The sequence below is a fragment of the Oncorhynchus mykiss genome, chromosome 16, assembly GCF_057628025.1.
Source record: "Oncorhynchus mykiss isolate SJ-2025 chromosome 16, ASM5762802v1, whole genome shotgun sequence".
In the NCBI taxonomy this organism is placed as follows: Eukaryota; Metazoa; Chordata; class Actinopteri; order Salmoniformes; family Salmonidae; genus Oncorhynchus; species Oncorhynchus mykiss.
The window spans coordinates 33964712-33986808 of NC_143037.1; the positions used below are offsets into that span (position 1 = coordinate 33964712).

At 39.2% G+C, this 22097-nt stretch overlaps 1 protein-coding gene across 3 annotated transcripts in view; it reads right to left on the minus strand.

Moving 5' to 3' along the window:
• LOC110491825 (TOX high mobility group box family member 2) overlaps positions 1-9392 on the minus strand; it is a 120318-nt gene extending 110926 nt beyond the window's left edge. The window contains exons 1-2 of one of the 3 annotated variants that reach the window (XM_021565616.3): positions 8780-9386; positions 2695-2807 (exon numbers count right to left, since the gene is read on the minus strand). Coding sequence is in view for 1 of the 3 variants with exons in the window: in XM_021565614.3 (XP_021421289.1) it covers positions 8780-8869 (90 nt within the window). In the remaining 2 variants the exon portion in view is untranslated. Of the gene's footprint in view, positions 1-2694; positions 2808-8779 lie in introns of all 3 variants that reach the window. The other 2 variants (XM_021565614.3, XM_090202569.1) reach the window with 2 other exon arrangements.
• Positions 9393-22097: the final 12705 nt, after the last annotated feature.

The window sequence follows — 22097 nt, forward strand, 5'->3', positions numbered from 1 at the left end:
CTACGGTTTGCAACTACACATGGGGATAAAGACAGTACTTTTTGGAGAAATGTCCTCTGGTCTGATGAAACAAAAATAGAACTGTTTTGCCATAATGACCATCATTATGTTTGGAGGAGAAAAGCCGAAGAACACCATCGCAACCGTGAAGCACGGGGGTGGCAGCTTCATGTTGTGGGGGTGGCAGCATCATGTTGTGGGGGTGCTTTGCTGCAGGAGGGACTGGTTTACTTCACGAAACAGATGGCATCATAAGGAAAGGAAAATGTATGTGAATATATTGAAGCAACATCTCAAGACATCAGTCAGGAAGTTAAAGCTTGGTCGCAAATGGGTCTTCGAAATGGACAATGACCCCAAGCATACTTCCAAAGTTGTGGCAAAATGGCTTAAGGACAACAAAGTCAAGCTATTGGAGTCGCCATCACGAAGCCCTGACCTCAATCCTATAGAACATTTGTGGGCGGAACTAAAAAAGCATGTGCGAGCAAGGAGGCCTACAAACCTGACTCAGTTACACCAGCTCTGTCAAGAGGAATGGGACAAAATTCACCCGACTTTTGTGGGAAGCTTGTGGAAGGCTACCCGAAATGTTCGACCCAAGTTAAACAATTTAAAGGCAAAATGCTACCAAATACCAATTGAGTGTATGTAAACTTCTGACCCACTGGGAAGGTGATGAACAAAATAAAAACTGAAGTACATCATAAAGTGGTGATCCTAACTGACCTAAAACAGGGAATTTTTACTAGTATTAAATGTCAGGGACTGTGAAAAACTGAGTTTAAATGTATTTAGCTAAGGTACAGGTAAACTTCCGACTTCAACTGTAGCACTGATTTTTGTGTGTGTAACAGTAAGTTAGCAAATAAAATGGCCACTGGATTTATGCAAATAATTATGATATCATTCTCCCAGATAGACATAGGCTACATTTAACAGAAGACTGTTAGGCCTATCATTAGCATCACAATATTTTTCCTATTCCTTATTTGTTTGAAAGCTGGATGTTTTACTTCATATTATGAGGCATGTCTTACCTTGCTTCAAAGTACCCTATAGACAAAATCCCACCTTAGAAACATGGAAGCAATTATTTTATAAAGACTTCCTCATTATGCGTTATCCTGGTCTATTGTTTTTCTTCTAACTTTCTTTCATTGTCCAGCAGCCAAAGGTCATATTAGCAACTCATGATAGTTTTTGCATCTTAAGATCTCCCCTCTTTCTAAATTTCTAACTTTTATTTTTAAATCTCTGTCTATGAATCAGCTCACAAGTGAGGAGTGCTTTTAAGAAGATGTTTTCTTGCTATTTGCATTTTGGAACATTCACGTATAGGCCTACCACCGTGTGCACATTGCTGCACTTAAAATGTGAAGAAAATAATAGTTTATCAACATTTTAAGCTAAACATTTTGATCTGTTCCATCAGCTTTCTTAATTGATACGTTGTATACCTCCACTACACTACTTAAATACGCATCGTGGGGATTAAGTAGTGAGTATACACAATGCCTACTGAAAAATAAGTGGGTATACAGCGTATACCTCCGTATATCCTCCACTACACCACTTGGCTCAACTAACCCTTGTCATGACTTACCCCACTCTCCTCCACTGTATTGTATTGGTCTGACCTATATTCCCAAGCTCCTGGGCTCCCGAGTGGCGCAGCGGTCTAAGGCACTGCATCTCAGTGCTAGAGGTGTCATTACATAAACCCTGGTTTGAATTCAGGCTGTACCACAACCGGCTGTGATTGGGAGTCCCATAGGGCGGCGCACAATTGGCCCAGCGTTGTCTGGGTTTGGCCAGGGTAGGCCATCCTTGTAAATGCGATTTTTTCTTAACTGACTTGCCTAGTTAAATAAAGGTTGTTTTTTATGTGAACACGTTTTCGAAAAATTCTTAAATATCTGCTCAGAATTAAGATTCAAAGGTGCTGAAAGAATGGCGTGTCACCATGACATGACACCTTGAGTTTGAACATTTTTATTTGGTTATTGAACTACAGTAGGTGAAGTGGATTTGCTTCCGGTAACAGAATTACAGTGAAGTAATTACATCATGGGTCCCGGATCTGTACTATACAGAAATTGAAAATGATGGATATGAATATCATTAAGGTGATGTATCCTGAATAGGAACATAAAGGTAGAAATATATTATTTCCTTTTTCATATTTGCATGCTGCTCTACACGCTGGCTGTTGTTGTAATGAGCTGTGCCCCCAAACAAGACTACATTTGGTTGGTCTGGACCTGACCAGATCTGAAACAATCATAGATGTCTACGTTAAACGTTGGGCATCACAGTACAGCACAGTAGAGCACAGTACAGTTCAGTACAGTAGAGTACAGTACAGTACAGTAAAGTAAATATGTTCAGTAGAGTACAGTACTATAAAGTACATTTGAGTCATTTATACTGTACTCTACTTTAGTGTGCTCTACTGTACTGTACTGAACTCTACTCTACTGTGCAGTACTCTACTTTTCTTTATTGTACTGTTCTGTAATGTAATGCCAGTGATGTGGATGTCGATTATGGCAGCCCCCCACACCTCTCTGATTCAGAGGGTTTGGCTTAAATGTAGAAGACGCATTTCAGTTGAATGCATTCAGTTGTACAACTGACTAGGTATCCCCCTTTCCCTTTTTCCTTTACTGTTCTCTACTGTGCTCTACTTACCTGTCCAAACTTCCGGTGTCGGTCAGTTCTCAGTGGTTGAGGATGCTTATTACTGTCAATAGGTGGTAGGTGTCATAGAAGCTGTCAGTAATAGCCGGGAGAGGTGACATTAACTGGAGAAAGAGAGGAGTGAGAGAGTGAGAGAGACCGGCAGAGAGAGAGAAGGGAGAGTGAGGGGCTTTCCAGACTGTTTTCACAGTCTTGCTTTTAACACCTGATGATACAGTTATGAGCTGAACATAACAGTTTCCCAGTGGAAGGGAGTACAGTAGCAGGTGACCCAACTGTGGTTTGTGACTACTATGATTTCCCATTGTAGCCAATTCAATTGTCGTTACAGATTTTTCAGTAATTCCGTTAGCGATTTGGTAACATAATTATGAGTTCTAATCACTTAATAAAACAAACTTGATATCAGTAAAAACACCAGAACTAATTGGTAGGTCTACCTTTACTTGTTACTACTTCTTTGAACTTTCATTATCCTCCCTCCTCATGAGGGAGAGAAATTAGAAAAATAAGAGAGCTTGGGTCTAAGGTAAGGTTCTAGCTATCTGCAGACAGATGATTGTGAGATAGTTGGTTTGAATAGGGATTTTTGCTGTGTGTGCTGTCATTCTGTGAACAAACTTTGCATCTGCACTGTTCTTCAAGTAAATGTGTTTTTGTTACATTTTCTGTGGATATTCTTAAAAGTAGTCATTGTGCATTGAGTTGTATGGTTTGTTTAACTTTGCAATCATTGTTTTTTTGTTTGACATACATTTTACATTTAAAAACCAGTTCACTCTGTGTTGAATTGCCCTCTATTAACAGTAACAGGTTCATAATGGCATGGGGGACTAAAGACAGTGTGCAAAATATCTGGCCCATTGATGATTTCAAATGGTAGGAATTCCCATTAAAATCTCTTCAGAGGAAAGTGTGTGATTTACTGCATGTTGTTCCTACTGTGCTCTCTGTGTCCACACTGTGGTATGTATGTATGGCCTTCCCCTTCACAGCCTAGAAAATCAATTGTGATTGTGATGCCGTAGTCAGCAAAACCAGTAAATGGCTGAAGTCGGAGTGAGCACACACTGGCTACATCCCAAATGGCACCCTATTCGCTACAAAGTGCAATCCTTTTGACCAGAGCCATATGGGCCTTGGTCAAAAGTAGCACACTCTTTAGGGCATAGGGTGCCATTTGGGATGCATACACTGTCCATGTGCTGTGTGGCACTGATTACTTCAACCCATTCTGCTCACTCTCCCTCCACCACATAACACAGAGCTTGTCATTAGCTAATAGCTATAATACTCTGTTGCCCTAGGATATAAAACTGTACCATAGCTTGTATTATTTCAAGGATCTCCTTCAAGGACTAACATCTAATGGAATTGACAATATTGCAAATGCTTCTGATCAACAAGTGTAGGTTTCATGTATACAGCATATTATGGAATATGTCATCTTTGCTAAAGAGAAATATATATCATATAAGCCATCCAGTTTTAAAATAGCAGTAGAGGACAATTGGAAAATACAGCTCAATTCCTTATTAAAACGTGATACTGTTTCGTATTTCCAAAGCAGCACAAAGATTGCAGTAATTACAAAGTTTGATGTTATTTCTAGGCTGTGGGAGCACCACAGAGTAAGGGAGCGTATTATCACAGACATGTCCGAGTTATTCATGGGCACGTGTGAGTCGATTGGGGAGCTTGAGCTTCTCTGCACTTGTACAGTATCTCAACTCTTTTGAAATTCCCCTTTTCATCCTCCAACAGCCCCTTTTGTGATTATTTATTATTAGTTCCATTTGCCCTCAAATGTGGAAAGTTTAGCTCCACCAAGTCAAATGGCTACCTATAGGATGTAAGAGACATTATGGAGGAAGTGACATACGGGGCTATATTCAAACAAAATCTGAAAAAAATACTTCACATTTTCTCTTATCAAGACATTTCAACCAATAATGGAGAGTGCCATGGTCAATTGAACTGAATAGTAAGGTTATTGATTTACCCTTTAGGGTAATTAATTACCTTTAAATACCTTTCAAAAGAGCATTCACACTAAAACTAACAATTGTATGCTGAAATAGAACCATGCCATTCTTGTTCCTACGGATGTCTTGTAATCATACTAATTAGTTACCATAACAAGGTTTGTAACCCTTTGTGGGTTTACCTTTTTGACTATACCCCCCATCTTTCAGAGATATGATTCGGCTTGAGGATGAACATTACAGGCGCACTCTACAGACAGCAAACTATCTTGCCGGGACCTCTTTTTCATTCAAATCATCTCACCATTCTAAGGTTTGACCAGGGATCACAATGTCTAATTCTAAAAATGTCACACGCTCACAGGAAGTGTGCAACAAAAAAGTAAGACGGCACCAGTGAACCTGTGTGGCTTAGTAAAGCATGGCGCTTACAATGTTTAACCCACGACAGGGGACACCCATATAAAAACACATACATGCACTACTGGAAGTAGCTTTGGATAAAACGTCTACTAATGGCATATATTACCGTTTAATGGAAATATGAGCATGCATGAGACTCATTTGCCTCCTTTCCATCTCTGAAAGGGTCTGTAGCAAAATTTCTGAGGAACTCAGCAGCAGAGTCCGCATAACACTATCGCCACTGAGGGATTAGATGTACATTCGAGGCCCACATTAGAGAGGCTGATGCTACTCTTAAAATCTGCAATATGTAACTTTTTGGGTGACCCAACCAAATTCATAATTTTCATTGAAAGCAAGTCTAAGAAGTAGGTAGATATTTTCCATAGTGCTCTATTTCAATGCTTCCCGTTCTTAAGTTTAGTTTTTGAGTCTTTTACTTTCGGTTTTGCACACCAGCTTCAAACTGTTGAAAATACAAGATTTTTGTTTATTGAAAAGATAGTACAATGATTCTCTAGTCTACACATTGCTTGTTTGGTTACATAAACTGAAACTAGGTGAACTATTAGAATTTTTACAACCAGGAAATGATGGAGCGATTTCTGCGTATTGCACCTTTAAATGGGACAACCATTTTGACAACGCTTTGAGGATAATAAACTGACCCAACGCACCTTGTTAACATGAGACCAGATGGTCCCAATGGCCTCCGTCTCATTTGCAACACCAGTGAAGGTAGTTAGTGTTACCTGGGGAAGGATTGTTATTTGAAAAAGTTTTATAATTTAAAATAATTACCTGAGATTCAAGGGACTAAAGACACATTTGGGAGCATTCCAATATAGCCTAGCCATGTGTGCTTTCTTTCTGAGATACTCAGCTTCACACCACTGAAGCAGTCTTGTTAGTCTAGCAGTCTTGTTAGTCTACATTAAGGCAGAACTTTATCAGTACATTCTTATAAACTCAGCAAAAAAAGAAACGGCCCTTTTTCAGGTCCCTGTCTTTCAAAGATAATTAGTAAAAATCCAAATAACTTCACAGATCTTCATTGTAAAGGGTTTAAACACTGTTTCCCATGCTTGTTCAATGAACTTTAAACAATGAATGAACATGCACCTGCGGAACGGTCGTTAAGACACTAACAGTTTACAGACGGAAGGCAATTAAGGTCACAGTTATGAAAACTTAGGACACTAAAGAGGCTTTTCTACTGACTCTGAAAATCACCAAAAGAAAGATGCCCAGGGTCCCTGCTCATCTGCGTGAACGTGCCTTAGGCATGCTGCAAGGAGGCATGAGGACTGCAGATGTGGCCAGGGCAATAAATTGCAATGTCTGTACTGTGAGACACCTAAGACAGCACTACAGGGAGACAGGATGGACAGCTGATCGTCCTCGCAGTGGCAGAGCATGTGTAACAACACCTGCACAGGATCGGTACATCCGGACATCACACCTGTGGGACAGGTACAGGATGGCAACAACAACTGCCCGAGTTACACCAGGAACGCACAATCCCTCCATCAGTGCTCAGACTGTCCGCAATAAGCTGAGAGGGGCTGAGGTCTGCTATAAGGCAGGTCCTCACCAGACATCACCGGCAACAACGTCGCCTATGGGCACAAACCCACCGTTGCTGGACCAGACAGGACAGGCAAAAAGTGCTCATCACTGACGAGTCGCGGTTTTGTCTCACCAGGGTTGATGGTCAGATTCACGTTTATCGTCGAAGGAATGAGCGTTACGCCCAGGCCTGTACTCTGGAGCGGGATCGATTTGGATGCGGAGGGTCAGTCATGGTCTGGGGCGGTGTGTAACAGCATCATCGGACTGAGCTTGTCATTGCAGGCAATCTCAGCGCTGTGCGTTACAGGGAAGACCATTTTAATTGAACAACACATGTAGAGACTAAGTAATTCCACAGGTTTTCATCTGTGAACTGCCTCTCAATGTGACTGGATTGAATTCTTAGAAGTGTGAAATTCCACAGTAATGGAATTATGCTGAGACGTTTCACTTTAAAATGTATGCCAAACAAAATCCTTTGATTTCCAAGTTTAACAAACCATACAACTATACAAAAACACATGAAGAACAGTGCAAATGCAAAGTTTGGTAACATAATGACGGCACCAACAGCACAAACCGCCAATCCGTTACTAAGATTTTCATCTGCACTCTTCTTCAAGTAAACGTTTTTGTCAAATTTTGTGTGTACATTTTTAAAAGTAGTCCTTGTGCATAGAGTTGTAAGGTTTGTTAAACTTTGAAATCACCCTCAGCTTAATTCCTTTACCGTGGAATTGCCCTAGTGCAATTCCCAAATGCTTATGCAAAGTTTCAACCACCTAATCTGGATTTTATGGATATGATGACTCAATCCAGATATCGGACTGATTGCGTTCACTTCCTCTTTCTCTTGTTTGCAGGAGTATTGCGGGCTACAATGGCCCATCTCAGGGTAACATATTAGGCAAACTGATGAAGACAGTATTTATTTTAGATGCACAAATATTTGTTGTTTCCATCAGCCATAGTAGGCTTTAGGCTACCACTACGTTGTCACTGTGGATGTGATGAAAAGCTGACAGATCAGACCTTTTCCCAGCATTATCACCCACAGGACCAGACCTCAACCGATCATGATTTTCTGAAAATGGAAGCTATAATAGGCCTGTAATGTGAGCAGTATAGTCAAAACCAAAAGTATTACAACTGTCTAATTGTACATTTGACACATGCTTTTTATTATTTTTGATCAAGTTGCCATAATATGCATATTCATGGAACATAGGCTGCCACTGGCACACTTGTCTGTGATTGTGAAGCAGCACAGTTCGAGAACTGAAGCAGTGGGATGTAAAAATATGCTTCTAAAAGATGTGGCTCTAAAACCATTTTAGTATTAATTTCACAGTGGGACATCATGTTTGTGACTCAGAATCATCAAAGATATGGGCAATATTGACTAATAGCCTATTTTAATCCAACATGCTCATTCAACTAACGGGATAGCCTCTCAGAACGAGAGCAATAGCCTACTCTACCAGCTGATTAAAAAATATGGTTAGACCTCTAAGAAGGTATGAACAAGAAAAGTTAAAAATGTAGGGTAAATGCAAAGTGCATGGATATGCGCAAGAGCAATGTATTAAGATTCCAGCAACATGGTTTATCAAACGCCGTGTAGACTGGTCAATGTAGACTAACAGCAATCAAGTAGGCTAACGTTACATTGTAGCAGTATATTGTCGCAGGTATCCAAATTGTAGCAGGTATGCAAAGTGTGTTACATTATAGCCGAAACGTAAGCAAAATGGTTATGTTATAGCCTAGAATAGTTATATCATATGCCCAATATGTTGGCTGAAAAAGAGATAGAGAAGAAAGTAGAAGTAGAAGAAGAACAATAAAAAAAAAACGGTTCAGGCTATGTGGATGTGTGGGTTGTCAGAGAACCCCATCTCAAAACGTGTAATTGTTGTAATAAGGAATGGAATCACATGGAATGGAAACACGCGTTGGTGGAAACGTCCAGTTTCAGTTAAACACCCCATGCCATGCATGTCTATTGCACAAATGTTGCAGGCTGCTGAACAAGAAGCAGAGGCAGGGGAGAAAATGTGTAGACTTCAATCTCTAGGCAGTAACGCACTAGGAGGACTGCACTTTGTTATTACCTTGTTCGCGTGGTAAAAGTCCAACGAGCTTAGACAACTTGGATCAGAACCCACACTTGACGGGTGCGCAGGATAAAATCTCACGTCCATATCAGGTTCTGCGAGACTGACGGCATGAAATCCGTTTCAGTGTCTTTGACTCACTCTATTGCTTAGCCAAACAAAATAAGAAAGAAGTAAAGAAATAAAAAGGGGTTGAGTTTTCTGTGCACTCTGTGCACTCTTCCCTCACATCCGTTTGCGGTCGAACTTCTGCACCAACTCGCGTCCTAGTGATGAACAGTCCTTTTTTTCGCTTACTAGAGCGCGTCCGCTTTGGAGAACCAAAACAGTTATCACTTAACGGTAGAACAAAAATAACAGCACATATGCAGATTAGTTATACTATTAAGTTAGGCATACTCCAGAACAAATGAAATAAAATGTTCCCCCTTGGTTTATTTAAAAAAGCATAAGATGAGCCCTCTGAATATGTTTGTTTTTTCCCGTTGTTCTCATACTCCACAGGCTTTGTGACGGAGGTGCATATTCATGCATTGATTCCAGGCAATGGTTCGAGGACAGAGAAGTGGTTGGACTGTTCTTCACCATATGCCATGCGACCTCTACTGATAATAAATGGGAAAGAGGAATGGAGAGAAAGGGGGGAGGGGAGGTTGGTGGCTGCCTTGGCAACCGCTCTCCTTTCTGCAACTGCGCGTTTCAGATTAGCAATGTAGTAGTGTGCAGGGCTCTGCATTATAAAGCACACACAGATTAGCCTATACAGTATATTGCGTACCAAAGGTTCCATTTGCTTTATTTAGTGTGCCAAGCCGAAAGGCATGAGGATGTCTGCATTCAATGCAATGTTTCGTCAACATACATGTTAACTTAAACACAAACCTCTGTATAGAAATATAGAACTATGAACCTATAGAATTCCAAACAGTACACAAATATAAAGGTTTGGGTATACACAGCAGCTATTACACATCGACCAAGGACACAAACAGCTGTAATGAAATGAAATGTTACTGCAAAAAGCTGATTGAGCTCTTGGCATTGTTTTATTTTTATGTAAAAGATAAAACAATGTTGCCTTAAAACATCCAATGTTATTTCAGACGAAGCAGAGGAGGGCTTGCATTCTTTCCCATTTTAGCAATGATTATGAAGTTAACAATTGTTATATGGTATATAGAGGCTATGTCTAAATCCATCACAACAAAAAGGCATCATGGGAAATTACTTTGGAATGTTAAAAGTGTTATAAAAGTAGGCTAATAGGAATGGCTATTGGCTATTATCATGCTTTGTCTAAGATCGACATTATTTTTATATGTTTTGCCAATTGTGCTTGCATTTATACAGATAATATAATGGTATAGCAATTGGCACCACTTTTATCAAAACAATAACAGATAGGAACAGAACAGAGTATGTTTAATGACTAGCATATATGAATATAAATACATTGATTATTAGGTCTCGTTACTGATTAGTGACATGAGTTGTGATAAACATTTTACATTCTCAAAGGAGTGCAAAATATGCACAGGAGCTATTTATTATATTGGCAATTGAGTGCAAATGTATAGGGAAAGGTTGAAAGAGCTAGCTCCCTTTGACAGCTCACTGAATTTGATGGATAGCACTCCCTTGCCCTGTGATGTGCATGCACATTTGATGTTGAAATTGCCTATCCATGGGACCATTGTCTTTCAATCATGTCAAGGCAAAGTACAGATTACACTTTACAGTGTTGTGTTATTATCATACCACTGTAGATCCCATGCACCATGCACAAAATGGTTTATATGTTCATATAAAGTAGGTAAATACTTCAGGTGCCCATTGTCAATGTATTGTTGGTTGCAGCATTAAAAAATAATCCTTCCAGATTAGTCCTTAGAATTATTATGATTTGCATTTACTGATAGTAAAAACATGAAAAGACTATGGATCTGAATATACATTTTATTTGTAGTAGGCTATATGTCATAATGTTATATTGACAGCATGATTATGATTGGTTGTGGACCTGTTCCGTTCTCGACCCAATAGTGCATGCCCGTTGTTTAGTATGGACCTGACTGTGTAGTTGTGCTTTACCACTGTCAGCACACACAGAGTTAACCCCGTGGCCCAGTGCCATAACTTCATGGGAATGGAATGTGGAGTGCTGTATGTATAGAGCTCCCTTCCCAGAAACCTTCACTGCCCACCGAATGCTAATGATCAGTATTATTGAAGCACAATTGATGTGCTAGCAACCAAACAAGAGAAACAAATTTCTACAAAATATTTATGGTTCTTTAATTACTGAATGCTCAATGGCAATTAATGGAACAAACAACACTAGCCACTTTAATGCTAAACAAAATAAGATGTGAATGAAAGAAAACAATAGTAAAGATGAAAGCTGGATAACGTGTTTTCGCTCGCTGTACGGCTTCTGCCGAATAATGCTAAAAATATTCATCAAGTTGACATCTTCATTAAGCAGACAGTCTTATCCAGAGGGATTAAGTGCCTTGGTCAAGGTCACATCGACAGATTTTTCACTTAGTTGGCTTGGGATTCAAACCAGCAACCTTTCGGTTACTGGCCCAACGATCTGCTACTCTACTCCCCATACTATGCCGCCCCATACTATGCCGCCCCATACTATACCGCCCCATACTATGCCGCCCCATACTATGCCTCCCCATACTATGCCTCCCCATACTATGCCTCCCCATACTATGCCTCCCCATACTATGCCTCCCCATTCTATGCCACCCCATGCTATGCCACCCCATACTATGTCCCATTATCTCACACCACTGTCTGTATAATGATTTGGTAACTAGTACATTTAAAAAAACATATATATTTAACCTTTATTTAACTAGGCAAGTCAGTTAAGAACAAATTCTGATTTACAATGACGGCCTACCCTGGCCAAACCCTAACCCTAACTGGGCCAATTGTGCGCTGTCCTATGGGACTCCCAATCACAGCCGGTTGTGATACAGCCTGAAATAGAACCATGGTCTGTAGTGATGCCTCTAGCACTGAGATGCAGTGCCTTAGACCGCTGCGCCACTTGGGAGCCCTGAATGCAAGTATCTTGCAAACTGCTGCTTCATTGCAAACTCTTGCTTCACCATTTTGTTTTTCAGTTACACTTTACACAAACTTCAACTTATAATAGATTTATAGGATATTTCTAAAGTATTAATTAGCTAGATCTGCATAAAGGATGTATAGTCTAAGTAGTGTCTACTTTAGATCTGCATAAAGGATGCATAGCCTATGTAGGGTCTACTTTAGATCTGCATAAAGGATAGATAGCCTATGTAGTGTCTACTTTAGATCTGCAAAAGGGATTAATGTACAGTGTGAAAAGAGAGGCACATATTGTGAGTGATATAACACTGTATGCACATTTCAGCACATTTCAGTGATGCCCTGAAAATGTTATACACTTAATGTTCTGGATAAGCACAGCGCACATTGGACAATTACATTTAATTGTTTGTTTTCAGTCTGTGTCTATAGCTTGCACAAGAACATCAGGACTCGTGACTTCACTTCTCACAGAGCAATTAGTTGATGGCAACATCAAGCTGCCCTTGACGTCTTTTCAAGGTACTGAACAGAACAGCACATTCCTAGAACATGTCTTCTATTTAATTTCCCACTGAGTTCTATACTGAGTATGGTTTGTCACCTAAATGGCTTTTGAGTAACACGTATTTCATAAAATCCATCAAAAACCTCTGTAACTAGGAAGCTGTTCCAGAAAGCAGGATCAATTAGTTAGCGAGCTAATTTTATTAATATCCCAAATAAACTCAAAATGTCCGGCTCCTGTTCAAAATATATAAACTACTTACAGTATATACCCTTTACAAACCCTTAATAAGGGGTGCCTAAAAAAGGTAGATTTAGCTATACGAAATTAGCATTAGCAGTGGAACAAAAGTGTACCAAACGCGTTTCAGCCCAGCTTAAACAACAAGGGAACAAGGTGCTAGACTGAGGAGTATTAGCAGTATTGGGCTGACTTTAACCACAACAAAGAGCACAAAGAGAGAGGCTAATCTTCTCTGATTGCACATGCACAGATACTTTTAAACAGTATGTGTGGGTGCTGATGAGTAAAGCCTTTTGACTCAAACTCTCCCGACAATATCATTATCCAAAACCTCTGGCCGCACTGATGCCCGTTTAATGCAAAGTGTTATGAGGATGTCATTATTGGGGGTGCATGGTGCCAGGAAATATTACAGCACATCTATCTCTACAAACTGTCAAATCTTCCATTAAAAGTTACTTTTTTTTGCACTTTAGCTAACCCTAACCTAACCCTTTTTTATAACCTTAACCTAATTATCCTAACCTGCTAGGTTAATTCTCCTAACATGCTGCGTAAGTTAATTTGATAAAAACTTTGAATCGGAGGACTGGCTCGTTGTATTGGCTCATTGTAATGTGCCGTCTTCCCTTCACTAGGTCCACTGACCGGAGTCTAGCCATGACCGGAGTCCTGGGAAGAGCAGAGTAACTGACCTTTGACCCCAGTGTAGAAGGTCACGGGTTACCCTGTGTGTTCTACAGGGGCATGGGAACCAATCTGAAGTCTTCAGTGAGTCAACATTCTGGTCACATAGTATAAACAAAGGCTGAAATAACTCATAACTCTGCAGTTAGATGTCCATGGAAGGAGGAGAGGAGCATTAGTGTCTCTCCAGTCAACTTTGGATATTGTGTTTCCTACACACGTTGATATTTGTATCAATCTGTCCCCTCCTCTGTCTGCTTTCTATCGGACCCCGTCATACACCAGTGGAGGCTAGTGAAGGGAAGACGGCACATTACAATGAGCCAGTACAACGAGCCAGTCCTCCGATTTAAAGTGACACTAGCCACCACTGCCTTACCACTGCCATATACCCAGACAGCTCTAGTTTAGGCTCCATTCACAAGGTTACGCACTACATCCTCCAGAGGTCAACATCCGCTCCCATCCTCCTTTGCAGGAGATGTAGGTTTAGGACTTAATGCCACTAACATCTGAACCACCAAGATATTCAATCCAGTAGGGGTTTTACCCCTGATACATTGCATAATTCTACATGAAAAGGAGAAGTAGGTTAAACATCCATGAACATTACAGAGATTATGTAATTTCTCTGATCTCATGTCTTCATTATGTCATCCTCATCTGCCTTGAAAACGATCTTCAATACAGGCAAATTTTGGCGAATCTTTATTTGATAAAGTAGGGATGCAATATCTGCCTCTGCATGCAGGATAGACTGAAGAAAGACAGAGGAGCTCCTTTTAAAAATGACCCAGTTTGTCAGTCCAACCACGTTTCATTTACCACTTCATTTGAAGGAAATTGAAGCGACTACTTTAATTGCTTAGCTTTTCAGCTCTCGTTGTGGAGTGTGTATAACCAGTCTGAATGTTTTCACATATTAAAATGCCAACTTGTAAAAAATAGTATGGTTGTTTTTTTCATCCACTAAACCAGATCTCCAGAAAATAACCTAAGTCACAATGCAAATTTATGACATTAGCTTGTAAAAATTATGACAACAATCACACTTAACCGTGGATTTGTTACAGTAATGCCAGAACCCTGAATTGGTTAAGTTGAGCATAAATTATAAGATAACATCTGAACATGTTTTCTATATAACCCAGCCTTTTACCGTCAGTACCTTGTAAAGCACTTGGGATTTTTCACATGAGAACACAGCATAATTTCAGCAGTGGAATGATGATTCATTTTTATATAAAGAAAGCCGAACATCTATATAATCATGTCCCTTTCAAGCGAGCAATTAAGAGCACTTTTGAGGGGCCAGAATCAAATATGTTTCCATCCAGAGAAAAAAACACTAAGGTAATTTGGATGAACATGTTGATACCTAAAAGCATTGTGTTATAGATGTTGATATAGGAATACACTTTCTGCTATTACTCTAACAAAATGCTAATAGTTTAGAGTGTAGGTACTTCATTTTTGTCAGTGATTTATATTGACAAATGATTATGAACAGATACATACAGCCCAAACACCAAAACTATCAATTGTTAAACCACCTTATGTCATTCCTGGCTTCCATCCAGTTTCATTGGGCAAAAACAGGAGAAATGAATAGGGACAGGCAAATGGGGAGCGATGCTTTGGGCAGTGTTTTAAAGATGTACTGTATTTAATCTAAAAATCCTGGATTATTAACCTGAGGGGCAGCATGAGGCACATCTGGTCTTTGGTCATGTCCTGGGCTAAATTCAATTCCCTCTGCCCTAGTTAACTCCCCCTTGCAGACTTGCTAGGGCTGAATAGTTAAAAGAAATACAGAACAAAACACAAATTATTTACCAATTCATCTAATGAGCATGTTGTCAGTGTGACTTTTACAAAGATCCAAAAAATAGAAATGTTCTACAGGGTTTAACCTATCATGTTTTACCTAAAATGTTCACAAGTACAAAGGTTGTAGTCAGGTTGAAGAAATAGGGCAGGGAGGGAGTGTCTTACATACAGTATATCAGGGGCGAGTGGTTTTGGAGGGAGATTTAATTTGATTTTAGGACATGTTTAGCCATAGGAACTTTGTAAATTGTTAGACCAAGGATTTCCACATTCTGGCACATACTCATACTGTAATACATTGGTTGACACAAAAGCCTGTAAATTTGAATCATTTAACCCAATGAATCCAACTCTAATGGCGGTGCATTTTAGACTTCTAATCCCTTTTACACATTGTGTGTTTGAGCTACAGATTGGATTATACCCTTTGTTTTTTCTATTTCTTCTGCATCCGTCGGTACCAACCAGTAGTCTGTGTGATTAACAGGGGCTGCCCTAGAGTGGTGTTTGTGAGACAAGGGTGGATTCCAAAGGGGGCCGGGCCGGGTCTTGTATACAAACATGTCTGTAGAGTCCGAATGATTTGAGGTACAAACTACTAAAAGCTATCACGAACATGCACATGTAACCTGTTTTGCTCTATGATGCTCCCAAGCTACACAGGAGTCGTTAGAAGGTAAGGGGTTCTTCAACATAGAAAATCATAGGAAATCCCAGAAAACATTATTCTGTCATAACATAGTTGCTGTCACAAACTCAAGTCAGATAAATGAAAAGCCATTTTTTTTTTTGCTGGGATCTCGGGACTGATAGGGCTAAAAGCCTGTAAAGTGAAATAATTGAATTAATCTATTTGAAGGACAATCCATTGGATTCAGAGTTTCAGGATAAAACCTGTGAACGTGCATGGTTGTAGAATGGAATGTTAACCTTGTATACATTAACTCATGTTAATATGATTGAAACTAAATATTTTCCTGTGATATCGTAATGTACAATTACATTCTAATCCAAGTCCATCAGTGTATTAAAATGTCCAGCACTTACAGTGAGAGAATAGCGGCTATTGAAACCAATGAAGCACATTAATGGCCATTCCTGTGGAATCCTATCACAGTCCATTAGTGCAAATTCTTGTGATTCCTTTCCAGTGTTGTTCATCCATGGAAGGCGATTACATCAAAAACATTGACTAGTCCAACTTCGGCACCTAGTCCAGGATTCACACGTCGAATAGCCTGCAGCCATTCTCTTAATTTGTCATGTTTATAAAGGTTTGTAATGTGCAAAATTGTTAAATACTGAAACATTTTCCCGTCTCCTTATTTCTCCTGACCAGCCTGCAAAAAAGGTAAATTCACTATACATTACGTTGCTTGTAAATACATGTATATCCCTTGTAACAACATTGTAATTACAATGTAACTAAAATCTAAAAAGGTTATACTTAATATAACCTATGGCTTACTGGGGCTCTCTCATACCGTCCCTGGGAGGGGTGCGTCACCTGAGTGGGTTGAGTCACTGATGTGGTCATCCTGTCTGGGTTTCTGTACAGCACTTTGAGATATCAGCTGATGTACGAAGGGCTGTATAAATAAATTGGATTTGATTTGATTTGATTTAATGTTCTCTTGTCTCCCAATTTCTGCTGGCCAGCCTATTGTCTGCTAAGGTTGTTACATTGTAACTATATAGTAATTATAAAAGTTATACCCTACTGGGTTTCACTTTACAATAAATTGCTTGCTCTTGAATAGGTACATGATAATTACAAATATATCCTATGCAACTGCATTGTACTTGATTCGGAATAGCCTTTGAGCCATGTCAAAACATAGAAGTAAACAAATTGAAAATTACCGGTAGTTAATGACAGGGTGTACCCAACATCATTGGGTGTGCCTTGTTACAATTGTTGTTCAAATTTAACAGGTGACTTTGAAATGTGTAATTCCAAGACATTAGTTACATAGTAAAACAAGAAAATGTGTAATAACATAATTAATTACACATATGGAATAACCATCAGCAAGTGGATGTGTAACTATACGTTCCTTGTTACAATTGTGTAATAACTACAACCCGTGTAATTACATAGTAACACCTATGTAACAATAATAATTGAGTAGTTCTCATATGTGTTTGACACATGTTTGAATTGGAAATACGTTTTTTGCATATCTCACTCTCCCTGAGATACCCTCGGAGAATGGAGTCACAGCCAGAGTCTGCCATTATGGCAACCCTGGAGTAATTAGGGTTAAGTGCAGTGCTTAATTTGTCACCTTGTCGGCTAGGGGATTCGACTAGCGACCTTTCGGTTGCTGGCCCAACGGTCTAACCGCTAGGCTACCTGCTTTCCCAAAACTATTTATTTATTTATTTATTTACACTACTATTTAACTACTATGTTGTTACTACATGTATTACTGTCTTAATTACATAGTAATAGGGGCAAATTAATGTAAAGTATTGCCTTTTTTTGGAAAACTAATAAAGCTACTGTAGATAAGGTATCTGCGTTTGAAATATCACATTGACATGAATGGCCATTACATGCTAGGTGTTGAATCATGTTTATCATAGCATTTTGCTTGGAATATGATGCATACATACAGTGCCTTGCAATAGTATTCACCCCCCTTGGTGTTTTTCCTATTTTTTTTTGCATTACAACCTGTCATTTAAATAGATTTTTATTTGGATTTTATGTAATGGACATACACAAAATAGTCCAAATTGGTGAAGAGAAATTTTTAAAATAACAAAAAAATTCAAACTGAAAAGTGGTGCGTGCATATGTATTCACCTCATTTGCTATGAAGCCCCTATATAAGATCTGGTGCAACCAATTACCTTCAGAAGTCACGTACAATTGTAGTCGGAAGTTTACATACACTTAGGTTGGAGTCATTTTTCAACCACTCAACAAATTCTTGTTAACAAACTATAGTTTTGGAAAGTTGGTTAGGACATCTACTATGTGCATGACACAAGTAATTTTTCCAGCAATTGTTTGCAGACAGATTATTTCACTTATAATTCACTGTATCACAATTCCAGTGGGTCAGAAGTTGACATACACTAAGTTGACTGTGCCTTTTAACAGCTTGGAAAATTCCAGAAAATGATGTCATGGCTTTAGAAGCTTCTGATAGGGTAAGTGACATCATTTGAGTCAAGGTGTACCTGTGGATGTATTTCAAGACCTACCTTCAAATTCAGTGCCTCTTTGCTTGACATCATAGGAAAAAACAAAAATCAGCCAAGACCTCAGAAAAAATGTGTAGACCTCCACAAGTCTTGTTCATCCTTGGGAGCAATTTCCAAATGCCTGAAGGTACCACGTTCATCTGTACAAACAATAGTACGCAAGCATGAACACCATGGGACCAGGCAGAAGTCATTCCACTCAGGAAGGAGACGTATTCTGTTTCCTAGAGATGAACGTACTTTGGTGCGAAAAGTGCAAATCAACCTTGCGAAGATGCTGGATGAAACAGGTACAGAATTATCTATATCCACAGTAAAAGGAGTCCTATATCGACATAACCTGAAAGGCCACTCAGCAAGGAAGAAACTGCTCCAAAACCGCCATAAAAAAAGCCAGACTACGGTTTGCAACTGCACATGGGCAGAAAGATCATACTTTTTGGAGAAATGTCTTCTGGTCTGATGAAACAAAATAGATGGCATCACGAGGGAGGGAAATGATGTGGATATATTGAAGCAAGATCTCAAGATATCAGTCAGGAAGTTAAAGCTTGATCGCAAATGGGTCTTTCAAATGGACAATGACCCCAAGTATACTTCCAAAGTTGTGGCAAAATGGCTTTATCCTGAAAGTCTTTGTGGGTGAAATTCAAATGAACTTTGAGTTTGGTAGAGTTTTCCCTTTTATCTCTGTTCCACACACACTGCCATCTTCTGGCACTACAGTACATTTTATTTTGTCCTTTCCATCAATGTACTCAAAATAATCCCATACGGGGCTTTGCCTTTTGTGACCGACCTTTGCTGATGTTGGGATTGCTATCGCCATTGTTCACAGCTATTGTTCACGTTCATGCTTCGCGCTCGCCCTCATATTTCTTTCCTGTTAGCTACTGATAGCTTGTGATAGTGAAGCACAAGTTAGGCCTATTTGAAACATTGCCATCTACTGGTAGCATTTATCTGCCCGATTCGGGAGCTCGAAAACCCTATTAGAAAAAATAGCTTGAAAACGCCATTCGATTTTTTTTCACTCAGTATCTTCCTGTCATGAAATGGCTGTCATGAAATTTGCCCATTAAAGGGAAGGTAACATGAGGCTTGAGTGCATTATATAAGCTCACTTAATGTTAAAAACATACAGTATTGCTATTCATAGAATGGACATTGGACGGGAAAGGGTTTCATTGCACAATGTAAAAACCGGATAAAGAAAATAGTCTTCCGTTGGATCAAGTTGCCTTGAGTGTAAAAATGTAAGCTTTATCAACGCTTCTTGAACTGTAAGGCTGAATTGTCTCATTGTAGAAAACAGGGCGGACAGAGTACGTGTATGCTGAACATCACTGCGAGAACAATGAATACAGAGTGCGAATTATACCGTGACATTTGGGGTGGCCTCAATTTTTATCATGGGACCTCCCTTCTTTTTTTTCTTCTTTTTTTTTACGGTAAAAATGTATTACCTTTTAATGTGGCATGAACAAAACCAGTCAAGATGTTTCTTCTGATTGTCAAACAAATCACTTCAAAAAGTAAGCTACCTGCTCACATTTGTCCACTCTTAGATAATTACAGCATCCAAACAGTGCACAGTGCTCCCGCCAATAATTGGTTCAAACCATGACAGAGAGGTGGGGTGTTTAATTTGGAACACGTTTTTATTTTCATACCACGTTAGCAGCACAAACTTGCATGTTAAACAAAAAGGAGAATGGTTAAATTAGCAATATTTAGATCTCACCCACGAAAAAAGTATGATAATGTGCACACTGAATTAATAGATTAATAAAACATGGCAATGAGAGGTGGGAACAACGATATCCTTTTAAAAGTAATTTCACCCACCCACCCACCAACTCTCTCTCTCTCTCTCTCTCTCTCTCTCTCTCTCTCTCTCTCTCTCTCTCTCTCTCTCTCTCTCTCTCTCTCTCTCTCTCATATACACATACACACACACAAACATTTTCAAGGGTGAGAGTGTTACAATGCCATTACCACTGAACACAGAATCTGGGGGAGGGAGGGGGGTAAATCCATCAGATTTGATGGCATGGTGATGTAATGTTCTCTCCCACCACAGCTTAGAGAAAAGAGACCACATCAACACTATTCACCATTCTCTACACACCACGACCACGGTATTCACTTGCCTAACATTTCTCTTTACGTACATAACAACCAATCAAATTAGTTTAATCATGAAACCCCTCTCTTTGACATTCATATCGGGTTGATTGCTAAACAAATACACATTAGTAACACACAGCCCCATTCACATAATTTGACTATTTTAGATCTGTTTGCTGAAATATCACACAAAACCATTGAATGCCACGGTAATGCACTGCACAGAAAGGTATGAAAACAAATTATTCCCATACAGGAAATAGGCATGGATTTAATGTCTGAAAGCCACAGCTGCTTGGCAAGCGCAAGCCAGCTCCTTTTGTCTTTTATCTTCTTCTGTAATGTGCACAGGTGCTGCTTAATTCAATTGGAGAATGTTGCCATGGTTTTACATTAATATATTTCCATGTTACCATTACGACTGTTGTCATGGAGATCATATGACCTATTTGAACCAAAAAAAGGCATGGTTTGTATGGGGGTATTGCATTCATTCCTGTCTTCATGTCAAGTTACATGTTTATATTTGCATCATATTAAAATATAAAATCATATTGTTCCTCCATCAAATCATGCAGAAATATGTTCATACATCATTAAAAACACAATTATATGACAATGTTTACCATCTCAATGTTCACTCTCCCTCCATTGTTATTGGAATCACTAATGACAGTGAAAACTATTTTCCAAAATGTACCATATTGTTAAATATTACCCTACTAATAAATACTGGATTTTCAGGATGACCATGACTGAATGCATTTGAATCAGCACTGAATAAGCGACCTCAGCAAGAAATGAACAAGCTAATCATGTAAAAAGGTTTTTTCTGAAATGAAATCGAGGCTAAGTGAAATGAAGAATCATTATGTTGATCTTTTTTTTTTAACATACCTACTGTATCACCACTCACAATAAAGACAGATACATTGGTTTAGACAAATAAAGTAATAGTATATTTTCACTAAATTATTACCTCTCCACATACCATTACTGTTTCTTTCAATCAATTTAACAACGTTATGTAGGAGGATATTTTTTTAAATCCAGCCATTATGGAGGTTGATGAAATGCATGTTTTACTTTAGTCTTTGTGTATGCTCATGGAATATCACCCTTGCTAGAATCAAAGTCACCTTGTTATCTCTTTCTGCTTTGTTCACCATGCACTGTAACTCATTATATTTCTATAGAAGATAAAACAGTATATTTACTTTTTATATATTTCAAATGTTGTAATTCAGAATGACTTGCAGTCAGAGTACACACATACATTACTGCTTGCTCAGTTGAACGATTGCATAGAAATCTCAGTAACTGTATATTTGAACATATTGGTAGTGAGTGGAAACGTGGCAAGCGTTATACAGTAAGTATAACAGCAAGCGGCAGCATGTTGGTATCTAGGTTGGGGGTAAAATAGGACCAGGGTTCAAACAGTGTAGCATAAACTTGTAGCACAGGAAGTCAGTAATACTGTTGTGCAGGTCCCAAGGCTGGGACCTCCCATCTACAACAGCGCAACTGAGGCATCCAGCAATTCCACTGTAGTGTTACAGGGCTGACTGTGTCCTCTAGAGTCTAAGCCTCTAGATAGTGATATCTACT